The sequence below is a fragment of the Mustela erminea genome, chromosome 12 (assembly GCF_009829155.1).
Source record: "Mustela erminea isolate mMusErm1 chromosome 12, mMusErm1.Pri, whole genome shotgun sequence".
NCBI classification, from domain to species: domain Eukaryota; kingdom Metazoa; phylum Chordata; class Mammalia; order Carnivora; family Mustelidae; genus Mustela; species Mustela erminea.
In genome coordinates this window covers 9,883,496-9,908,989 of record NC_045625.1, presented here as the reverse complement: position 1 = coordinate 9,908,989, position 25,494 = coordinate 9,883,496, and the positions used below count along the sequence as shown (strand labels likewise).

The 25,494-nt window shown below is 38.5% G+C and overlaps 1 protein-coding gene across 10 annotated transcripts in view; it reads right to left on the bottom strand.

Moving 5' to 3' along the window:
- Positions 1-25,494, bottom strand: part of SCAI (suppressor of cancer cell invasion) — a 135,993-nt gene that overhangs the window by 23,876 nt on the left and 86,623 nt on the right. For 9 of the 10 annotated variants that reach the window (XR_004277268.1, XR_004277267.1, XM_032306664.1 and 6 more), the window contains 11 exons: positions 23,787-23,882; positions 23,140-23,226; positions 21,960-22,058; positions 13,728-13,824; positions 12,394-12,492; positions 12,115-12,267; positions 9,510-9,611; positions 9,148-9,249; positions 8,360-8,438; positions 6,618-6,717; positions 4,430-4,511 (listed from right to left, as the gene is read on the bottom strand). Coding sequence is in view for 8 of the 10 variants with exons in the window: in XM_032306664.1 (XP_032162555.1) it covers positions 4,430-4,511; positions 6,618-6,717; positions 8,360-8,438; positions 9,148-9,249; positions 9,510-9,611; positions 12,115-12,267; positions 12,394-12,492; positions 13,728-13,824; positions 21,960-22,058; positions 23,140-23,226; positions 23,787-23,882 (1,096 nt within the window). In the remaining 2 variants the exon portion in view is untranslated. The remainder of the gene's footprint in view (positions 1-4,429; positions 4,512-6,617; positions 6,718-8,359; positions 8,439-9,147; positions 9,250-9,509; positions 9,612-12,114; positions 12,268-12,393; positions 12,493-13,727; positions 13,825-21,959; positions 22,059-23,139; positions 23,227-23,786; positions 23,883-25,494) is intronic. The other variant, XM_032306659.1, reaches the window with a different exon arrangement.

Genomic DNA, 25,494 nt, shown 5'->3' with positions numbered 1-25,494 from the left:
TAAAAGAACTAAAAGTCACTGCCCAGAATGACCGAGGGGTTTACCTTACTCTTACTATACATGTTACACATCTTGGCATTTCAATCACTGTCTTCTGAAATGACGCTTGGACTAGCATGCAAAACTCCTCTTTCGCTAAGAGTTGAGAGAGTTTGGGCTTTGAAATGAGAATGGCTGCTGGAATCAATTAGGCAAAATACTTAAACTCCATAGGCAAAGGTTCCTCATCTACAGAATAAAGATAATAGTGCATACCTTCATTTAATCATTCAACACATATTACCAAGAATATTTTAAGTGTAAGGCAGTGGAGACATAAAGATCCATGAATATATAAACATAAACACACATACAGACTTTAGCAAAAACAAAGCATAGTGCTGATAGTCAGATCCTCACATTCTAAGCTGAAGAACTGAACCTGCTCTGGTGAAAATGACAAGACCACGAAGAAAGACCTGAAGATACTGACATCAGAGATTACCCAGCTAAGTGGTCCAACTAGATCATCACACCAAGCATCTCAGTGTGACAAGCTCTATGTACAACCTCAGAGATAACAATCATTGTGCTAGCTTCCTCTCTTAAATCTGAGCAAACAAACATTACGATACCCTGAGGAAAGTCTCTATCATGAAATATATAGACAAAACCAAAGAGAAACAAATCAACGTAGAGGAAAAGATACCATGCAGGGAGAATTTTAAAATGATCATTGATATTTTCAAAGGTTAGAGAAAGTATGTCAACCAAGATGATTATATATGTACATGCACATATGTCTTATAAACACACACAAATCTGTATCTTTATGAAAAAACATCCAAAAAACAAATGAGAAGTCTAACAGGTTAGAAGATAAAGGCAATGGAATTACCTAAAGAGCAAAAAGAGCGGGAGATGGAAAATAAAGGGCAAGACAATCGGAGTACTAGACTATAAGGTCCAATATAGGAGTGACAGATGGTTCCAAGGTCCCAAAAGATAGAAAAGAGAAAATGGGGAGAGGAAATCAATGGGACAACTCAAGAAAATAGATGGAGTTTCCATGTTGAAAGCACTCGTGATGTACACGCCAAGCTGCATGAATAAGCAAACCCAGACCAGGGCATCCTATTTAAGAAGTTGAAAACTTCTGGGGGCGCCTGGGTGGCTCAGTGGATTAAGCCGCTGCCTTCGGCTCAGGTCATGATCTCAGTGTCCTGGGATCGAGCCCCGCATCGGGCTCTTTGCTCAGCGGGAGCCTGCTTCTCTCTCTCTCTCTGCCTGACTCTCCACCTACTTGTGATTTCTCTCTCTGTCAAATAAATAAATAAAATCTTTAAAAAAAAAAAAAAAAAGAAGTTGAAAACTTCTTAATGGAGTTTTCACCGGAGCTCAAACTGATGATCCTAGATGTTTCCAGAGTTTCCTAAGATTGAAAACAGGTCACATAAAAGAATCAAGAATGAGAACGCTTTTCTACCACTTAGGAAATCCTGCAAGCTAGAAAGCAATACAACAAACCCTTCCAAATTCTGAAGGAAAATAATTTCTAATCTAATCATTCAAGCATGAGGGTAAATTAAAGAACAACTGAAGACACTCAAGACCTCAAATATTTTACCTCCTGTTTACCCTTCCTAGGAAGTAGTTTCTGGAGATGCTGCAACAAAATGAAAGCAAATTAAATGGGCGTCTAAGAAGAAGACAGACGGGGATTTGGGAAACAGAGAAGAGATGAAGACTTCCCAAGATAATAATGAAATGAGGTTTGGGATGAGGTCTCTGTGAAGGGCACCATTCAGAGGCTCTGGGAGTGGGGAATAATTCGGCACCAAGAGAAAAATTAAGAGACAGACATATCTGAAGACTCTGAAAGAAGTAGGCGACTGGTGTGCAGATTGGGGACTGAATCAATGCGACGCTCAGACAAAAACAAGGAACAACGTTACGTAATTGTTTGCTCCAGGGAAAGCAGGAAGTTGCACAGGAAAGAAAAAGTTTACTATACAGCTTGGATTTTAAACACATTTTCTAGTCATTATAATATAAGCACCAAATATTCAGTGAATCAAAATCATGTTAGAAGTCAAGGTAAAAGGTATAACTGTGAGCTGGGGATAGCAAGAGGAAAGAGCTGAATTTCTTTTCCAGATTGAGATAGTAAGACATAATGCCTAAAACTGAACAATCAAGAAATATCAATACGAGCATGTTATTTAGAAAAATGATGGCTAAGCACCCGAATAATCAGCTACAAAAGATGTAACTGGTGGCCTCTGGAAGAAGGCAAGTGAGGGCAGGCCTTTTTGGTAATATGTGTGGGAACTTGCTGACTGAGGGTCCCCACCTTGACCCACACTGGAATTGCAATGACACCCAAGATCCACCTCAGCTCAAGCGATGCAGGATCACACGAGCTGGGGCCCAAGGAGAGATAATTTTGAGAAGGACCCGAATGTTTCTGATACATGGAAAGAGTTGAGAACTACAGCTTTAAACTACATGCATAACTTACTTCCATAAAAATAAAGAATATTTAAATGAAGAGATATACACGAAATGTTGGTACTTATATAAAGAAACATGAGCAAACATGTTCAGGAAACACAGCAAAATCGGCACTTGAGAAATAATACATCAGTCACAGAGTTCTTTCTCATTAGAAATGTGTAAAACAGTAATTTAAGACTTTTCACACATGCTCTGCGGGGGAGAAGTATATATCCGACACCTTCATGTATCAACACAGAGGATTCCTACTTGATTTAGAGGTACCAAACAGTGCTAATTTTTAAGAAGACCAAATTTGTCTGTGCCGTGCTCTAATTTGCCTGGTGCATAAACAAGTCTGTTCTGGACGATTTAATTTTTGAAAGGAATGATACTCCACGTGCCATTAAAAGCAAACAGAAGAACCTTCTATTAATGCACTGTTATCCTCGGTGTCAGAATATCGAAATTTTGAATTAAATCATGATATACTTTTAAGATAAATACATTTCCAATGATGCACAATGGTGTTTTTAAAAATCAGCATTCAGTACTCATTCTCTATCCAAACAGCACTTTGGAAAATAGCAGGGACGTACAATGAATGGTATTCTTGAGCCTATAAAAGGTGGTATCAAATATTATCCAATCAAGTTGAGAGAAATTAATAGATGGCTAAAATACTCAAAATGCATGCTAGATCCTATTCAGTAGTACACCTGACCTGGTATAGCAAGCTATTCTGTCACACCACTAAACTGTAGCAAATGATTCCTTCTTATCGACGAAGACACTGAATGCTTCCTCTGAATTCTGTGAAGACATAAAATGCCTGGACTCTTCTGGGTTTACAGGTTTAAATAAGTTAGCCAATCAAGCTTTTCTTTCCTTCAGCAGCTTCCTACCCTCTCAAAAAGATTAAAAGCAACAACACACACACGATTTACAAAAGTATACAGCTAATTTTCCTAAAATCAAAAGTTGTAATGTCAAACTTGACAGAACGGGTAGCAGGATATGTGCGAAAAATTTAGAGTGGGTTGGATGCCCTGGAAATTCAGATACTACCTCTAAAACACAAAAATTGGATGGTAAACATATGCTTGGGATCATCTCTTGGCTAGTAGACATGTATTTCCATTGTTCTCCTGAAATAAGTCTACTAATATTTGCTTCTCCGTCTAATTATATGAACACCCACAACAGAAATAGTTTTAATTGGCAGATCTGTGTTCCTAGCATATTTTTGAACATATTGCCAACTAATGAAATATTCCAAACACATACAGAGATTCTGTTTTCATTTTTCCATAAATTACTGTAGTTTGAATTCTAACTGCACTACGGGCGGTTTTTACACAGTCATCGAAAAACCACTGCTTCAATAGCAAAATATAAAACAAAGTCTTTTCACTTTAAATCCCTGTTACTTATTTCAGCCTTCAGGGCCATCTTTTTTTACTTACTGTCACAAATTTTTTTAAAAAGTTAAGTGCATCTAAAACCATTTATGTTGATATTCGGACTGTAACAGTATAAAATGGGATAGAAATTCCATGTAAACTCTAGCAGCTCGGCGTATAAAAGGGGAAAAGTTTGAAAACTAGAAAATAAAATTTGCCCGTATCCTCCTACCTCTACAGAAGTAAATTACTCTGGGTTATATAACAAAAATAAACCTCCCACCAGAGATCTTGGAAATCTTGAATTTTTTTTTCCTGCAGGAGAATTTATTATTTTCCACTGAGTGTCCATTCATGCGTTTTCTTCTTGTCTCTATTCATAGCACCAGATCCTGACTAGCATGCACAACCTCAAAAGAAAAGAAACACTAAATACAAACTGCGTAAAATGTTTGAAGAATAACACAAAATAAAAAGGCTGGGGTTAAGACTGCTTACCTTGGGATAGTGCCACAATGTCTAACACACACAATGCTGCACGTAGAACTCACCTTGTATGCAACACTGTTGGACGAATCCACTATAATAAACAGGGGCTTCCTCGTGAAAGGGTAGAGGTCTCCGGGATGAAGGCTAGGGAAACAGCAACGGTAACAACCATTAACTATGCAGCTGTACTGGCCAAGTCTCAGAAATCTTACTCCTCAGTTTGGTCTGCTCCCATCTCTTTTTCAACACAGCTTAGAGCAAGAAACAAAGATTAATTTGGCAAAAGACGAAACATGTCTATATCGCCTGGAAGAGACACGTTAGCAGTTTAGATGGAAAAATATTCAGAGAGAACAATTATTCAGGCACATTCAAGCTAAAGAGAAGTCTACAGATTTAATGATGGACTAAACATAAAACAGGAAAAGCTCACAAGTCAGCATGTAGGTGCTTGTTCAAAAAAAAGTTCCTTCTGGGGCACCTGGATGGCTCAGTGGGTTAAAGCCTCTGCCTTCAGCTCAGGTCATGATCTCAGAGTCCTGGCATCGAGCCCTGCATCGGGCTCTCTGCTCAGCAGGGAGCCTGCTTCCCCCTTTCTCTCTGCCTGCCTCTCTGCCTACTAGTGATCTCTCTCTGTCAAATAAATAAATAAAATTAAAAAAAAAAAAAAAACTCCTTCTAAGAAAATGTTCTGAAATCATGATGTGCTAACACAACCAGATTTGTACTGCAGTGAGTCTTTTAAAAATCTTCATTTATTTTAAAGATTCTTAATACATCATGCTACAATTTAATATTACAGATACTAAGTAGAGGCTCCCCTTTCACTATCCATTATGATTCCTCTGGATATTTTGCACCAGGGTCAGCTGGGGTGCTTGTTAAACATACAGATTCACTGGCCCACAGAAGACCCACTGTCCCCAAGGTCTGAAGTCCAATAACAAACATTTGAGAACCGCTACTAAACAAGGTCACAATTTTGGTGTGTATCTCATGGCCTACTAGACAACGTATGTACAAAATCTTAATATAAATGTGAATATAAATAAAATGATGTGTCAATGAGCATCATCGTCGAACCTCAATGGGTTTCAAATATAAGTTTTTCAAATATAAATCATTTATGACCAAGGTCAATGACAGCACCAATGTATGACTTGGAGGACTATTAGCTATTATACACATAATTTGAAACACCTCCCTTTCTGCCCTTCTTCCCTCATTCTTCAATATGAACAGTTAACATTTTTCTGTAAAGTGCTATTAGAAATGCAGTTTCCTACAAGTCCAGTCTCCTTTATAACCAGACGGCTATCCCTCACCTGGAGAGAGTCTGGAGCCAATACCGGCCCAAGTAATGAATGTGCAGTATTTAGAAAAACAGCAAACTTTCATGGATGAAATTTACTTGAAATGATACAACTAAGTTCATTTATACTATATCAAACGAAAAGAACCTTATTTTAAAAAGCTTGTATTGGGGGCGCCTGGGTGGCTCAGTGGGTTAAGCCTCTGCCTTCGGCTCAGGTCATGGTCCCAGGGTCCTGGGATCGAGCCCCACATCGGGCTCTCTGCTGAGCAGGGAGCCTGCTTCCCCCCCACTCTCTCTGCCTGCCTCTCCGCCTACTTGTGATCTCTGTCTGTTAAATAAATTAAAGAAAAAAAAATTTTTTTTTAAAAAGCTTGTATTGGGGGCACCTCGGTGGCTCAGTTGGTTAAGGGTCTGCCTTCAGCTCTGGTCATGATCCTGGAATCCTGGGATCCAGTCCCGACACGGGTTCCCTGCTCAGCTGGGAGTCTGCATCTCCCTCTTCCTCGACCCCTCCCCCACTCAAGTTCTCTCTGGCTCACTCTCTCTCTCAAATAAACTTAAAAAAAAAAAAAAAAAAAGCTTGTATTAATGTTAACATGTATCATGTCCTGACATACTATTTATGTACATACTATTTATGCATACATTTACAGCTTCTTTCAACTTGAATGTAATTCTGCTCACTGACATATTCCCAATGACTGAACAGAACCTGACATATAATACTCAATGAAAATTTTAAAAATGAGTATCAGCCAAAAATTCTAATTTCCTAGGACACTCAGAGCCTGAAATATTGCTGGAACCCAAATAAGTGTTCTTAATAGTAGCCTGAGGGAGTATTTCCAGTACTAGAAAAAACTCCCCAATTTACTTAGTATTTTCTAAGACAGAACTATAATTTTTATAACAGGGAGAGACACCAGAATACATACCAGTGCATTTCCTTGTGGGACTGATTTCGTTTGTGGATGGCATCTCCATTTATAATATCTCGGTTACTATTAGTAAGTACCCCTCCAAAATCATAAGGACCTATAAAAACAAAGGGAAGAATCCTAGACTTCAGATGGAGAATGATACTGATCTGACGCTCATATGACTCTCTTACTGATACAAATGGAAGACAATTACAAAACATTTTAACCACTTTAAAATTTAACATTCTAGTTTAATGCAGTATTTAAATGATTTCAGCATGTTGCCTGTTTCAACATTTTAAAAAATCATTTAATCATTCCTCAGTTCTTCAAACAGAATAAAATGAGAAACAAGACAAGAATCTACTGCACCCCATTTTTCTGGATAGTAAAAGGGATGGAGATCTGGGATGTTCAAAATGATCTTTATATTTCAAGCAAAATTATCTCTCAAATTCAATCAAATTATCTAAGAAAGAAAGTTGCAGAATTAAGTCCTAAGAATTTCTTAAATGTAATTCTAAGTGAGCCCCTAATTATAAAATTTAGGGAAAATTTTGAGGGGGACTTGAAAATTCTCATTGCAAAAACTTCATTTTTAGAAAAGAAATGCCAAATTTCAGTGTGTGAAAAACATCTGTTATTTTCTCTATTATGTCAGCACTGTACTTTCGGTTTTGAAGTTAGCCTTTCCTACTGGTCACATTGCTTAGTTGAACTCTTATCTAAATGGAACTGTTAACTGTGGGATGTTAGGAATCATCTCTCTCAAAGGGCCATTTAGTTAGTACCTATTGTACTTTGAAAAAGTTAAATAAGATCAGTATGTCAAAATGGGGGCGCAGATTCAACAGTACATGTTTAAAAACAAGGAAATAATTATTTACAAATAAAATTACTAACTTCATTACCAAAAAATTTAAAGCAATTTATGATCGTGTCACTTTTAACACTGTTACGTTTTATTCCTTAAGAATCACTGCAATGAAAAGACTCTGAGATTCATTTTGCTTCTTTTTCATTTTAACACTTTAAGAGGACCTATAAGTCATGCAAGGAAGATGGCAGGGACATGCATTGTATAAAGGAATGCAAATTTCAACAAACAGATGAAGAGGAAAATGTTAAGAACTTTAAGAAAAAAAATTTTTTTGTGTCCAAAGACTTAATTTCCTAATTTATATCCATGTTACTCATCTATTCTGCTCAATTTCTTATATTCTGGACTCATATATTCTGGATAGTTTTGATTCTGAAACAGCATCCCAATATTCTTCAGGTTGAATCCATAAAAACCAAAAAAAGGACAGAAAACAAAATCATGACAAGGACTTGAACTTTCACAGTTACAAGAGTGCATTAATTTCTACCAAGACTTTTAGCCACAATGAAGCCGCTGACCAGATTCCCCTTTGCCCTAAAGGCCCAGAAAAACTCAGTGATGTGAAGCAGAACAGGAGGCTTGGTTATTCCATATATATTTAAATATATATGTGCCTTTGGCAAACTTGATAATGAGGCATGCATTTAGTATACGAATTTGCTGGTGATCTGTTGACTTCAAAGTATAATATTGCAACTTAAATAAAGCAGACAGGGGTATCTACAAGACTGCCAATTCAACAAAGGGACCAGGTTTCAAATATGGAAGCCTCTCTGGAAAGCTTGGGATGGTCTGTGGGCTATGGGCCATCGTCTTGTAGAAAATAAAGAGAATTCAAGCCCTGCTCGCAACAGGGAGCATTCCTTTATTGTACCTTCACTATCAGCACGACCTGTGGGGAAGACGCCAGTGGCTGACAGGTAAATCAGAAGCACACTATTGGCGGGCAGCTCCTGCAATTAAAGAAAATCACATACACCAAACAACAAACGGTTTCATTGAACATCCTGACATTTTCAAGTTAAAGGGGCAATAAGAACCTAATTCAAAGTAATGCCATCTTCTCCAGGAGTTCAACCACTCTTGCAGGTTCCAACTCATAACTGCTCAGGCAACAAAGAATCATTACAAATCTATAATCTATTACTATTGCCCAAAGTCTTGAATTCATTCTCTGCTTTGAAACCTTGTCATTTAGAGAATGGTCTCTGCAAACCTTGAAATGGAGAAGTAAGGATCCTGGTCATAGGTCTAAAAGACCAACTCCTGCCCCTGGCTTTCTCTGCATAAGCGCTGGCAGGAATCCCCTACTTGTCACAGTTCCTTCAGACCTTCAGATGGCCACAGTGCTCCCCAGAGCTCCCTGAACACACAACATGCCTGTGCAATCTGACCATTATGCCCAAAGTACTTTAGTAATAAAACCTGGAGAAAGGAGAATGATGATTAGTCAGTATTCTCATTAGTTAACGGTTAAGGAAGAGTCAAAACATCATAAGCAATTTCTGTTCCAAATAAATGTGATCAGATATTCTGAATGCAGTTTTCAATTTCTTATTTCATCAAAATTCTTGACTCAAAGATTCAAAGGAAAGAGTGACTCTCAGATTCTACTCAGGGCACACTTTTCTCATATAGCAAAGAGTATTGGATCATATATACCTTAAAAGATGCTGCTAAGAATGTGTATAGTTGACTGAAGGTTGGTTTGTAGAGCAGATACTTGTGGGGGTTTTCTCGTCTGGTAGGCTTATCAGCCGATTCCTATATTTACACACAGAAAACAAGACACATACGAGCTGTATTTGACTGATGAATTATCAAGTCTTTTTTTATGATCCTCTTCATCAAATAGCTTTTTTTTTTTTTTTTTTACTCCACGTTACTATTATTGTGCTTATCTCTCCTGTATCTCAAGAGAATTCTCTATTTACATGCACAGCATTTGTTGAGTTAACAGCATTCCCTAAGGAGCAGAGGCAGAAACAGTGTTACCAAGATTGCAAATGTAGAGAGAAGATCACCTGCATTCCTGGTTTATTCATCTGGGAGGCTAAGTTCATTGGCTCCCTTTCCAGGGCTTGTAACATCCGGAACATGTCCACAGTTAGTTCACTAAACTTAACCTGAAAGGAAAACAAACCTGACCATGAATGCAACATAGACCCAGAAGCCTCCGACCATCATAGTACCCCAGACATTCATGCGTAATTGATGACATCAGGTAATTTTATTCCCCAGTGTATTACTATAAAACATTTCCAAAAACAGAAAACTAAAAGAATTGTACAGTAATACCCAGAGCACATCATCTAGATCCTATACCATTAACATTTTGTTTATTTGCGTTACCACATATCTCTCCATTTATTTATATTTCTGCCAATCCATCAACTTCCTCAGGTATTTTCAGAAACATGAAAAGCAGTCATCTAAATAAAAAGACCTACATTAAGTCCTTCAAAACATGCTAACTTTTGGCAAAACAGACTGTTAGAAAATGGCTATGGCCCATATTTCAAAACCTCGTCAATACATTTTGGCTCTATATGATGTTTAAGGGTACAGCCCTCTCCATTTTGAATAAAACTTCTATAGAACTTTAGGGAGGCAATGTGTTGTTTTAAAAAAACTTTTTTTTTTTTTTAAAAATCATGCCAAGTGTACTCTTTCATCCCTACCACCTATATCACCCGTCCGCCCACCTGTCTCTCCTCGGGTAACCATCAGTTTTTCTCTACAGTTAACAGTCTGTTTCTTGGTTTGTCTGTCTCTCTTTTCCCTCTGCTCATTTGTTACTTAAATTCTACATATAAGTGAAATCCTATGGTATTTGTCCTCCTCTGACCTACTTTGCTTAGCATTATACTCTCTAGCTCTACCCATGTTGTTGCAAATAGCAAGATTTCATTGTTTTTAAGGCTAACCAATATTCCATTATACAGACACACTGAGAGAGAGGGAGAACCTCTTCTTTATCCATTCATCTATCAATGCACACTTGGGCTGCTTCCACAGCTTGGCTAGAAATAATCCTACAGCAAACATAGGGGTGCATGTATCCCTCTGAATATGTGTTTTTTTATTTTTGAGGTAAATACCCAGTAGGGCAATTACTAGATCATAGGGTAGTTCTGTATTTTTAACTTTTTGAGGAACCTCCACACTGTTTTCCACAGTGGCTGTACCAGTTTGCATTCCCACCAACAGTGCAAGAGGGTTCCTTTTTCTCTACATCCATCCCAACATTTGTTGATTCTTGAATTTTTTTAATTTAGCCATTCTGACTGATGTGAAGGGAGGAATATCCCATTTTGGTTTTGATTTACATTTCCTTGATGATGAGTGATGTTGAGCACCCTTTCACGTGTCTGTTGGCCATCTGTATGTCTCTACTGGAGACACTGTTAATGTCTTCTGACCATAAGCAAGCAATTTTAAAATTTAAATTAAATTTGCAAATTAATTGCTTTTTTAAAAAAGATTTTATTTATTTGTCAGAGACAGAGAGCACAAGCAGGGGGAACAGGAGGCAGAGCAGGCAGAGGGAGAAGCAGACTTCCTGCTGAGCAGGGAACCTGATACGGGACTCGATCCTAGGACCCCGGGATCATGACTTGAGCTGAAGGCGGCTGCTTAACCAACTGAGCCACCCAAGCATCCTGCAAATTAATAGCTTTTAAAGCCAAAATTGGAGAAATACTAGAAAAAGTTACCAATAACAAAAATGAAAGGTGTGCGGGAAGGATGCAATATTTAAACTTGTGTAAATAATGCATACAGAAAAATGTATTCACTGGACACATTTCTGATATCCCATAATTTCCAGTAAATTTACATTTCTAGTACATTAAATCCTTACCATCATGGAACTATTCTGTCATGAAAAAATATTTTATATTGGCTGTGATGAATATACTTAAAAATAATTCTTCCTCCCTTTGCTTGACTGTAAAAGTAATATAGGGATTTAGAAAGTTATAAAGAAGAAAATAGGGGTGCCTGGGAGGCTCAGTTGGTTGAACGTCTGACTGTTGGTTTCAGGTCCCGGTGTGATTTCAGGGTCGTGGGCTTGAGCCCTGTGTGGGGGCTCTGCACTCTGTGGGGAGGAGTCTGCTGGAGAGCCTCTCTCTCCTCTCCCTCTGCCCCTCCTGCTTGCTCACACATACTATACTCTCTCTCTCAAAATAAATGAATAAATCTTTAAAAAATTTTTAAATAAAATTAAGCTTTAAAACAGCAGAAAATAAATCACCTACCATTCTGTTACGCAGAGATAAACCTTTTAGGATATTGGTAAATTTCCTCCTAGTCTTTTTGCCTGTACATACATGCATACAGACATTTTAACATACATGAAATAATTGTTTACACAGCTCTATTCTAAGTTTATTTTCACTTACCATATCATGAGTGTATCTACCTCCGCAATGAAAAATCCTAAACCTGCAAATGTCTGTAATACAGTCCATACGGACATGGCATAATTGAATTAACCATTTTCTCACAAATGGATTTAGGATATTTACAAGGAAAGTCATTGTGTAATAAAAATCTATAATTCTTTAATAATAGGAAAGCATTATTTTCGAAGTGAATTTTTAGTATAATTCCTTCACCATTCTTTACCTGGTTATTGCAATTACCAATAATGAGTGCGTCAGCCAGAGACAACTGTCCCACAATCATGCCCTGTTCCAGCAACGGGGCTCCTGTTTCAGCGAGGCGATTAGATGTGATAACAATGGTATTGTCATCATTCAGTACCATCACAGGGTCCGCCTGGAGAAAAAAAGCAGTAAGTAGTTGATGGACAAGACACAATGTCAGTACATATTGTGTGATATATACACACAATAAAAATGCATATTATCCGTGATTACATAATCATCCTTGTCAAAAGCTGACCTCAATGAAAGCTGCTACTTCTTGAAGCACCAGGTTCCACTCCACTTGATCTTCTGTATTAAAGCGGTGAGTATAGTCTTCAATTTCATCTGATAATTCCTAATTTTAAAATATCACAAAGAAAAATGATTATAGGAAAAATACACATAAAAATAGATTGCTATATTATACCATATTTTTTACAGAAATTGATATAGTTAAGAAGCTTGATTATTATCAACATATAGTCCCGTCTATAGCCAAAAAGTCCCAATATAATAGTCCCAATTATAGCCCAAAACAAAGAATACTGCTTTATTTTGCTTTAAGACTCCAGAATAATACACACCAGTAAGATCTTCATAGAGATCGAGAGTGACTCATATTTAATCAATGCTACCTCAGCACTTAATTTATTAAAAGAAGATTCTTAGAGGTAAAAACCCCAATTTTTAATACTTGGAAAAAAATGAAGACCGTCTAGATGATTTTCATTGGATTTATATCATAGTGTGTTTTGGGAAGAGTCTTATTAGCAACTAGAGATGGAAGAAGACAGAGAAGGACCTGGCAAAACTAACATGTTCTGGGGCACCTGGGTGGCTCAATGGGTTATGCGTCTGCCTTTGATTCAGGTCATGACCTTCAGTTCCTGGGATCGAGCCCTGCATGGGGATGTGGGGGTTCCTGCTCAGGTCCCCATCCCTTCGCCCCTTCCCCTACTTGTACTCTTTCTCTCTCTCGTTCAAATAAAACACATACACACACACACACCCCACAAAAAACTAGCATGTTCTAGTTGAGTACCAAATATTAGGAAGCACACCACTGGAAGGACTGACTGAATACAGAGTGCAACCAGAATGGGGTATGCAGTTACTACAGATAGGGAGTGAATTCCGGGTACGGTTACCTCCTAATTACCTCAGCTAATGAAGGAGAGTGAGGCAGACAGAGCAAAACGATGGGAAGACCCAAACTCATTCACAATACCTTTGTAAAACAGTATATGCTTATTCTTGACCTAACCTTTCAATTATTTTCTCTTAAACCAAGTATTTTTACTTTTGGTTTGCATTTCTTGACCATCCATTGATGGGTAGTGAAATGTAAAACATGCTTAAGGGACAAAAGCAAGGAATTAAGAGAAATGTCTCAGGCTAGTGTGTATCTGAAATATGGAGAGAGCAGGAAAATCCTTTTAGCACTGCCCTTGTCCAAAGCTACTATACTTTGAATGCTGTAATGTTTTACATATATTAAAATTATTTTTTACCCTGAGTCTATTTTTGAGAAACAAAATTATCCATACACAATTACAGCCTAGGATTTGAACAATTTTAAAGCACACTTACCTTCACCAAATCCTTCACAACATCCATTTTGTTGAGCAGAAGACAAACTACAATAAACCTTGCGTAGTATCGTAGCTTCTTAACGACCAACTCAGGTCTACGGCAGAGAAAGAGGAAGTTAACTCATTAGACTCAAAAAAGAAAACATGCTCTTTGATTTTTCCAGCTCTCTGGCAGCTTTTAAACTCTTCAGATATTATTTTGCACAGTTACAAATATTTCCGCACATACCCTCTAGTCGCATGTAAACACGTTTCTTACTCGTAGACTCATTACGTTTATTCATATATTCATTCATTGAACAAATACCCACGGGAACCTTAGATGCCTCAGGCACTCTGCTAGAAGAATGATTAAAACAAACAACTACAGACCCAGCCCCCTCTTCACAAATCTCAGAGACAGGAAGTTACCTATAACATAGTGGACACAGATAAACACAATGACAGAATACATACAACAACAGGAGGACTAAAGGATACTATCTGAGCCCATAGAGGAGGGTTCCTAGCGAGAGTGATGTTGTGGCAGAAGACAACCGCAGGAAAATATGAGGTGAAAAGAGTTCCAGGAAGAACATTTTTTGTTTTGAAATCTTATTTTCTGGTATTAATGTAATCAAACCCAGTTTTCTTATGCTTACTGCTTGTATGCCATATCTTCTTGTATCCTCGCCTTTCAAGTACCTGTGTCTTTTCATGTTAACTGGTATATTGTAGACAACATTTAGTTAGCTTTTTTTATCCAGACAGTCTCTGCCTCACAGACTCAGGAAGTTGGACCGTTTACATTTTATCTGTTACTTTTGCTGGGTTTGCATCTCCCACTGGGCTGTCTGTTTTCTATTTGCCCGTCCTGTATTTGTTTTCTAGTGCTCCTTTCTTGCTTTCTTTCCAGTTCATTACATATATTTTAGTGCTCTATTTTATGTCGTCTGTCAATTTCCTACTTATACCTCTTTCCTTACTTTAGTGGTTGCTACGAGTAAATGATCAAAGGCTATGACCATCAATATTGTACCTCTTCACACTTGACCCTTTATACTCATCCCTTATCAATTCAAACTCGGTATTTCCGATTTCCACAGCCGCCGTTACAATTGTAATAATCTTACAACAGCATATTTTGTATATGCTGGACACTTTCCATGATAAAATTTGTAAAAATTCCTCTTTGACCCATGAGGTATTTAGAAAGGTGTCTACTAATTAATATTTATTGATTTTTTTAAAATTATGTTGTCATTCTTAATTTTTTTTTTAAAGATTTTATTTATTTATAAGACAGATAGAGATCACAAGTAGGCTGAGAGGCAGGCAGAGAGAGAGAGGAGGAAGCAGGCTCCCTGCGGAGCAGAGAGCCCGATGTGGGGCTCGATCCCAGGACCCTGGGATCATGACCGGAGCTGAAGGCAGAGGTTTAACCCACTGAGCCACCCCGGTGCCCCTCATTCTTAATTTTTAATGGCACTGGACCATGGTTCGACATCCTACACTTGAAAATCATTGAAACGTGTTTTATGTCAGGTTTAAGTCAATTTCACAAAAGTTTCATTTAAGCTTGAAAATTATGTGCATTTGCTCATTGTTGGCAGTTTTAAGCACATTAGAACAAGTTTTTAATTATGTTATTCAAACCTCAGTTTTTTGTTTTCTTGATAAATGATTAAATACAGTAAATGAAAAATCTTCTTGTATACTGATTGGATCATTTATCAATTTCTTCCATAAAATATGCCACTTTTTGCTTTACTATAATATTACACTATTGGGCATATACAAGTTTGGAATTTATTTTTTGAGTTGTTCCTTGTACCAGTATGAAGTAAACCTCTATCTTTAATAATGCTCCCTGCCTTAAATATAGTAGCATTTCTTCCCTCGGCTATCTATTTTATCTTTTCCTGTACCTTTTATCTTTGGAGGATCTCTTATAAACACTATATTATTGGATTTTCCTTTAAAAGGCATACTGATAATCTCTGACTTTTATTAGGAAGTTTAGATCACTTTCATTTACTATGATTACCAATGTACTTGTATTTATTTCTACTTTAGTTTTTTGTGCTAATTATATTTTAGTGTGTATTCCTTTTCTACATTTTATTGTAAAGATCATACATCATAATTTTAGTTTTCACTTTCCTCCCCTCTACCTGTTTTGAAGTTACACATTTTCTTTATGTTCTTAAAATATTTTTGTTAATTTTTTTATTTTTTAAATTTTTTTAAAAAGATTATTTATTTGACAGAGAGAGAGAGATCACAAGTAGGCAGAGAGCTAGGCAGAGAGAGAGGCGGGGGGAAGCAGGCTCCCAGCTGAGCAGAGAGCCTGATGCAGGGCTCCATCCCAGGGCCCTGAGATCATGACCTGAGCTGAAGGCAGAGGCTTAACCCACTGAGCCTCCCAGGTGCCCCGATTTTTGTTAATATTTTAATAAGCAAACTTTACTGACTCTAAGCTTCTTCTGGACGATAAATGGATGTTATTGGTATGGTTTAGTTCTTTACTTTCTTCTTTCATATTCTTGTTTTGTCCAGAATTTGGCCCCATTTTATCTCAATAACCTCAATTAGCCATTAATACAATGACCACTGTCTTATGAAGTCCGTGGTGTTTTAGGAAACAAAGGGCTAACTTTTTTCTTACCAATCCTTGTAAATCCCCTCTTCCTTCAAGTTTCAATTTTCCTCTTTCTGAAGAAATCCATAATCGTTCTCTTACATCACCAGAACTAACCACCCTCCTACAAGGGTGTCCCAGCACTGGTCACAGGGTGAATGACCTGAGGATTTCCCTTACTTTCTTGACAGCAAAACTGTCCATTTAAAAGGATGGCTGAGGGATGCCTGGGTGGCTCAGTTGGTTGAGCAGCTGCCTTCGGCTCAGGTCATGATCCCAGGGTCCTGGGATCGAGTCCCACATCGGGCTCCTTGCTCGGCGGGGAGCCTGCTTCTCCCTCTGCCTCTGCCTGCCTCTCTGTCTGCCTGTGCTCGCTCCCGCTCTCTCCCTCTGTCTCTGAAAAATAAATAAAATCTTTTAAAAAAAAAAAAAATAAATAAAATAAAATAAAATAAAAGGATGGCTGAGGGATGCCTGGGTGGCTCAGTGGGTTAAGCATCTGCCTTAAGTTCAGGTCATGATCCTGGGGCCCTGGGATCGAGCCCCATGGGGGGCTCCCTGGTCAGTGGGAAGCCTGCTTCTCCCTATTCTCCCTGCTCATGCTCTAGCTCACTACCTCTGTCTTTCTCATAAATAAATAAATAAATAAATAAATAAATAAATAAATAAATTTAAAAAACCTTTAACCAAAAAAAAAAAAAAAAAAAAAAAGACAGTTGATCTGTTTATCCAGCATCTCTAGGTTATTTTGGATACAGTTGTTTTTTATTGTTTAGCCTATCACATTATCAAAGTGGAATTCAAACAGGAGGAAAATTTGTAGGAGGAAGATGTTCATTCATAGCTGAACTATTAATAAGAAAATTTAATTTTTTGATAAAAATAAAACAGGTTCTGTGGATTTGTGTCATATCACACAATTATGTAACACAGATTACACAAATACTTATTGAACCAGGCATTGGCAAATTTTTGCAAATGGCCAGACAGTAAATGTTTTAGGCTTCGTAGGCACATACGGTGCTCATAGTGTATCTACCTTTTCTTTTTTTTCACTGCACTTCAAAAATGTAAAAAAGATCCTAAGCTACCAGACAGTTCCCAAACAGCCGTGCCATCCCTGTATGACATGAACACACAGCAGTAGATGGATATGTTCTGCTGTGGAAACCACTGTGTCAAACTGAGCAGAGGTCAGGTAAATAAGTCAGGGCTATCTATTCATACACACGAGAGGCTACCCCTGTCAGGCCCCAAAACCTCAACAGCCCACAGCCCCACTGTCTGAAAACACATCAAACTGCAGAAGGAAAATATCCCGTGAACCACAGTAGGAAGGTTCACTTCAAGTCCTCCCTACACACACCACTACTAGAAGGTGCCACGGTCCTCAAGATTCGATTCACGGTTCCCATGATGGAAAAAGTCCATTATGTCACCCCCACAGCTGACATCACGATTCTCCTGACAAAGTTCTTCTGGTACTCCAGAGCTGTAGCTTTGTCCAGACTGCCAGGCCCACTGCTTCTAACTGACTCAGCCCACTGACTCTATACATCTGCCCGAGAAACAGTCTTCCCAGGTGGCTGACTGCCACATGGCCCCAACCTCTGGGTACTCAGAAACTTCATCCTCTCCACATTGAACTCTGACCAGGTCAGCCTCAGCCATTTGCAAAGCCAGAGTCAGTGGCTCCCAGGGCAAATGATTATGCAGTAATATCTCCCCTACTAAATACAATGATGATGGAATGAAACATTTTCAGAGTTGTGTATGTGTCGCTCTTGGTGATCACTGGAATGTACCATTCCTTCTGGCTCTAACACAGTCCTTAGGTACTGAGACAATGCAGAGAGAATTTGCCCCTTTGAGGATAGATTTTTGCTTTTAAAGGAACTGCGAAATTGCGCAATACTCTCTTACTTAGTTTTAATCAACCAGCTGTTCGCTTTATTTTTTTATTTAAATTCAATTTAGTTAACATATACTGTATTATTAACTTCAGGGGTAGAATTTAGTGATTCATGAGTTGCATGCAACACCAGTGCTCCTTGTATCAAGTGTCTTCCTAATGCCCAGCAACCCTTAGTTTATTTCCTAGACTTAAGAGTCTCTTATGGTTTGCCTCCCTCTCAGTTTTCATCTTACTTTATTAATACAATAGAATATAACCCAGTCATCAAAAAAAGAACGAAATCTTGCCATTTGCAAAGACATGGATGGAACTAGAGGGTTATTATGCTAAACCAGCTGTTCATTTTAGTACCTAATAGCAAGTTACCTTGGCTGTCTTCCTACCCTGTATGAACTGAGAAACAACCTACCAACAATCATCCTTTCTAAGGTACAGGGAACAAGGTCAAGATTTTGTATAATGGATCGTCCTTTCATTTTAATTTAGTGGCCTCAGGCAAGAGATTTGTCATACTGGTTATAAATAATCCTACCATAAATAAATAAATAAATAAATAAATAAATAAATAATCCTACCTCTGTTCACCTGCCTTGCTCTAGGAGGCAGCACAGGAAAATCATTCATATGGGGTATTTGCTATTAAGATAGAAAAGGATTTTAATAAAGGAAATTGTTGGTTTTAAGCCAAAGGGCCCAAGGCCAATTTCCCTTTGAGTGAATTAGGAAATGCAGAAGAGTGAATTATACAAGGTATTTCATTATTGCCTAAAATGGTTCTTTCCTTGGGGCATCTGGGTGGCTCAGTTGATTAAATGTCTGCCTTTGGCTCAGGTCCTGATCTCCAGGTCCTGGGATCCAGCCCTACACAGGGTTCCTGCTCATCAGGGAGCCTGCTCCTCCTTCTCCCTCTGCCCCTCCCCCTGCTCCTGCTGTCCCTCTCTCTCAAATGAATAAATAAAATCTTTTTTTAAAAAGAAGGTTCTTCCCTTATATGTCTTTTCATACTGAAAAGATATTCATTACATAGCCCCTTTGCATATTTTTAGAAATAAAATTTATCTCACCATGAATTCAAATCGTACAATATGAACACAAAAATTGGGGGGGGGTTGTGTTCTGAGGAAATGTATCTGTAGGGAGAATGGGTGAGGTAAGCCATGAGAAAATCTGAAGGAGAGGTAGGTAACTGATGGAACTTTTGATGGAAGAATGAAGCACAGTGATGACTTCAGGGAAAACAGAGAATCTGCCTGCCTTCCTTGTATCAAGCAAACTCCTTTGCACAAGCCTGAACAAGATCTGCTAGGGAATGAAGGGGATTTACAGGAGTGGTGCTTTCCAAAAAATACTGCTGTTTAGCCAGAAAGCTTATGATAGCCAACCATAAAGGGTTCTCTAGAAAAATATGTCAAAATTATGTTCTTGTCTACTGGTAAGAGAATATAATCTTTTCACTATATAACAACTGTGAGCTCTGCTGCCGGCAGTAGAGAGAACATTCAGATTTCTATGCTTGAGCTTTCCCTTCCAACAATTCCTGGAATACTAGTAACAGAGATTCTCCAGCAGAACCCTGATTCCTTCAGCAATTATGTCTTCCCTGGAATTACTAATATCACAGTCTACCCGTACCCCAAATATGTCTGTAACTTCATAAGAAGATAATCCTCTGAAAGGAAAAGAGAACACCTGTAAACCTTCTTCTTTTCTTTTCTCTTCTCCCACCCAAGCATCTATACCACTGCCAAATACAAAACATGTGGCTCAACAGATTACAGTTGGGAATGAATAAATTCTGCATGATTTTTTTTTCTTACAGTGGAGCTACACCACTGTAACATATCCAGTTTATATAAGACAATGTAAACAGCTTTAGGGGCCTTTTCTTTAGCCCCACCCACAGCTGTCAGCAGGCTTTTGAATGTATATGAATTTAAATTATACAGGATAACAAGAACAAAGGCTATCCGCTAAGCCTCACTTTGGAATTGTTTCATTTCTATGAAACTTTGTGGGTCTCCAATCTCTCATTAAGGAATAATCAACGCCTCCTTCATGCTCTGATTTCTCCCAGGTACTAGGACATTTGTTGTTACATCTATGACATTTATTGCTTTTAGGTAACAGGTCTGTATGCTTAAGAAAGCCTAATATAGCTAGTGTCCAAAATCTGTAAAGCACTTAGCAAACTCAACACCCAAAGAACAAATAATCCAATCAAGAAATGAGCAGAAGGGGCGCCTGGGTGCCTCAGTGGGTTAAGCCGCTGCCTTCGCCTCAGGTCATGATCTCAGGGTCCTGGGATCGAGTCCCGCAACGGGCTCTCTGCTCAGCAGGGAGCCTGCTTCCTTCTCTCTCTCTCTCTGCCTGCCTCTCGGTGTACTTGTAATTTCTCTCTGTCAAATAAATAAATAAAATCTTTAAAAAAAAAAAAAAAGAAAAGAAATGAGCAGAAGACATGAAGAGACATTTCTGCAAAGAAGACATCCAGATGGCCAACAGACAAATGAAAAAGTGCTCCACATCACTCAGCATCAGGGAAATACAAATCAAAACCACAATGAGATATCACCCCACAGCAGTCAGAATGGCTAAAATTAACAAGTCAGGAAATGACAGATGCTGGAGGATGCGGAGAAAGGGGAACCCTCCTACACTGCTGGAGGGAATGCAAGCTGGTGCAACCACTCTGGAAAGCAGCACGGAGGTTCCTCAAAATGTTGAAAATAGAACTACCCTATGACCCAGCAATTGCACTACTGGGTATTTACCCTAAAGATACAAACGTAGTGATCCAAAGGGGCACGTGCACCCGAATGTTTAGCAGCAATGTCCACAATAGCCAAACTATGGAAAGAACCTAGATGTCCATCAACAGATGAATGGATAAAGAAGATGTGGTATATATACACAATGGAATACTATGCAGTCATCAAAAGAAATGAAATCTTGCCATTTGCGACAATGTGGATGGAACTAGAGGGTATCATGCTTAGCAAAATAAGTCAATAGGAGAAAGACAACTATCATATGATCTCCCTGATAGGAGGAAGTGGAGATGCAACATGGGGGTTAAGGGGGTAGGAGAAGAATAAATGAAACAAGATGGGATTGGGAGAAAGACAAACCATAAGTGACTCTTAATCTCACAAAACAAACTGAGGGTTGCTGGGGGAGGGGGGTTGGGAAAGGAGGGTGGGGTTATGGACATTGGGGAGGGCATGTGCTATGGTGAGTGCTGTGAAGTGTGTAAACCTGGCGATTCACAGACCTGTACCCTTGGGGATAAAAATATATTATATGTTCATAAAAATTTAAAAACTAAAAAAAAAAAAAAGAAGGCCTAATATATTGTAAAGTGCTCAGTAAAGTCCATTTAAATTAATAAAAGTTAGGGCGCCTGGGTGGCTCAGTGGGTTAAGCCGCTGCCTTCGGCTCAGGTCATGATCTCAGGGTCCTGGGATCGAGTCCCGCATCGGGCTCTCTGCTCGGCAGGGAGCCTGCTTCCTTCTCTCTCTCTCTCTGCCTGCCTCTCTGACTGCTTGTCATCTCTCTCTGTCAAATAAATAAATAAAATCTTTAAAAAAAAAATTAATAAAAGTTATAAACAAATGTGTGCTTCTTTGCATAATTTCCATACAGGCTAAAAATTCTGAGTGTTTTATCTCCTCTCTAAAAACATAGTAGGTGCATACCTGTCCTCTTTATTGACTTGAGAATAATATGATCTCTGTCTGATTGCAGAATAGAAGGAGAAAGCTTCATTCAGATAGCTGGTCTCAGATGTGCGTAGGCTATGAGGAAAAAAAAAATCCTTAAATTTGACAGTGTCTCAAAATCTTCATGACGAATACTTGTTTTATTCTTCTTCTATTCCTCTACAGGAGGGGACGGGAAGGACTATCCTAAATTTGCAATCAGCAACGCAATAATCTTAATACCCTTACAATGGGTAAAAATAACGACAAGGTAAAAAAAAAAAAAAAAAAATACCTCCCCACTGCTCCCAAGCCTTTTCTGATGGCAATCCAAAGTACACATTATTCTCATTCTTTAAAAGGATTCTCCAAACAGCATTCCACCCAGTTACATCTTTCCACCAGACCTTTCACGGCCTTCCCCAAATCCATACAGAGTCACTTGTCCTTTGGCTCATTTCTTCAGTTTCTCATAGGACTCAGAAATGGACTAATCCGTATTAATCTTCAGAGGATGCTGATGAATCAGGTTCTCTGTTTAACATTTCTAGTTTTACAAGAGACTTCTTAAGAAAATATTCTACCTGAAAGAGTGATTTTAATGGGGGAATGTTGGATGGCATGCCAAGAGACAGGAAGAGGAAGAAATTCCATATGGTCCAAGCTTTTTATGGTATACCCGATACTCAATGAGATTTAGATTCCGAAAAGGAATTATCTTCTTTCCTTGACTCATCATTAAGGATCTCATCTCATCAGTGAGATTTATCTGCTTAATGTAGCCTTTTAGATATATCCTACAAATATGAGTTTTAAAGTATTCCCCCAAAACCACTCATTCAAACATATAGTTATGATATGATCAAGATTTAAGTGAAGCCATTAAGAATTATAAATTCATTTCATATTTACGATTTATCTAAAACCAAGATCACGAGCATTTAAGTTATAAATGAGTCTGTCCAAATGAACTGTTAGGAAGGCAAGCCTTTGAAGCAAATAATGTTACTTAAATTATGGAAGATCATTTCATAATACTGTTTTGATCACTACGATCTGGGGTTCATTTGTAATGCCTTAGTTTTCCCTCCTACCAAGTAAGTATATTATGCATACTTCTGCATGCTGTGTTTAAATCAGGACAATGCTTTATTTTTTCCATATGTAATTCACTTACTAATAATGGTAGTATAGCTGCCCAATCTTAGAAGCAATTTCCCCTATTTGCCACCGCTTCAAGCCATACCGATTATCCAAGACTTGTCTGTTTTACATAGGAGATAAGAAAATAGAAATAAGAGACTATAAATTCCAAAAATAACCAAACCTGTAAATTTAATAGGATAAAATACCACCCAATTCAGCATGAAATTCTGAATTCATAAATTCAAATTCATGAATTTTTCATGAGATTTCAATATCATTCAACTAAATTCAAAAAGCATGTATTAAATGTCTACCTAAAGTATGCTGAAATATGAAAAGAAACTTCTTTGAGCTATGCTCACGAAAATTAAAAGCAACAACCTCCCCCCAATACAGCTTTGACCAAATAAACAACACCTATTTTAGAATGAAACCATGCATCAAGCCTACCTATGTTAATCTGAACCATTTCAGATATAACACTCTTTAAAGGTCAGATGAGAACATTACATTTTAAAAACTTACATAAATAGGAAAAAAATCTATTTTCCTTGGTGTCATGAAGATGAACTATATTAAAATGCACCAAGAGATAAAGTGTACTGAGGTAGTAAAGGTCAAAACTGGAACTAACATAAACTGGCCCTTCACTCTCCTGTAACTGTAAAATTCCTTTACCGATGCTGCTGCTGGAACTTCCAGAGTTTGGTGTAAACATCGAAAGTTCTTCCAAAATAGGACTGCCACTGCTTCTGCCCATATTGTGGCAAATCTCTGTAATGACAAACACACACGTATTACTTTTAAAACTCCTAAACTATTTGGAAATTAAGACTTGTGACGGTATAAACTAGAGAGATTTAAAGCATCTGCATTCAGGCTTTCATTCTTTCTTTCTTTCTTTTTTTAAAGATTTTATTTATTTGACAGAGAGAGACACAGCGAGAGAGGGAACACAAGCGGTGGGGAAGGAAGAGGGAGAAGCAGGCTCCCCGCCAAGCAGGAAGCCTGATGTGGGGCTCGATCCCACGACCTGCAGATCATGACCTCAGCCGAAGGCATCTGCCTTCGACTGAGCCACCCAGGCGCCCCTCAGGCTTTCTTTTTTAAAAAGCTGTAATTTTTGGAGCAGAAATCGTTCTGTAAGAGTCCAGGACTTGTTCTTTCCTACTCTACTCCCCACCTCTGTTCATTCTTAGTCTCTTTTGTAGACACTGTCCATGAGGTTTCTAGCATTCTTTTTCTTCTCCTGGGGTGATCTTATTCGTAGTCACTTACGCACTGATAGCTTCCAAATGTTATCTTCATATTAGAATTTCATTATCTTCACATAAGAACTCAGCACTCTGAAAAACAGTGCTGCTTTAGGGAACGCATCTAGCAGTGGATGTGCAAGTGGTATTACTGGTCTTGATTATTCTATCGTCTCTCTGTAGGTGAACTATACATCCCTGCCCTTAGGTCTGGTGACTCAAACCACACGCCTTAGAGACAAATTCTTCCCTGTTGTATGAACACTGGGCCTGGCCTTAAGACTTGCTCTGGCCAATGAAATATAATTGCAAGTTTCCCACACCATGTCCTAGAAGATGACATGAGAGAGACTCCGCAGTTCAGCACTTTCACTTCCCTCCAATCTAAGACCAAGATAGGGCTGCTCCTTAGCCTGGAACACAGAGTCAGACCCATTTCATGGAGCTTTAGAACTGCAGACAACTTACAGCTAGCACGGGAGCTAGAAATAATCTCTATTGTAGTGAGGCACTAAAATGTTGGAGCTGTTACAGCAGCCTCATTGAGGAAAAGCCAGTACAGAAATGGATACCAGGAAGAGGCTATTGCCATAACAAATACATAACATATGTAACACTGGCATTGGAACTGAGCAACACAACACTGTCACTGAAGGCTGGAAAAATGATGACGCATACAATACAGAGGCACAACAGCATCTGCCTGCAATGACTTGGAGAGCAGTTAAAGCGACTGGTGAACATATGGATTTATACAAAGAAGCTGGGAAAAGTATGCTACTAGCCCCGGATGCTGTTAGGGGCACTTCACAAACACGAGAAAGAGATGAACTCAGAAAAGAACTAGCTGCAAGCTGGGCTGAAAAGGAAAAGTGATGACCCACCAGTTCCAGAACTTTCAGGATGGCAAGAACAGTTTCTCCTGCGTATGTGTGAAAGATACGAAGGGGAAATGATGGCTACAAACACCACTAACAACGGAGTCTCAGCCTCAGGGCAAAACCTTCCTTAGAGCCTATGAATAAATCTATGAATGTGGCCCCAAGGGTATTTTTCACTGGAACAAGCTGGATCAGTGAGAAGGAAATGAGGATCCAATTGTCTTGCAGAAGCCTCATAAGCTCAAGGTGTCT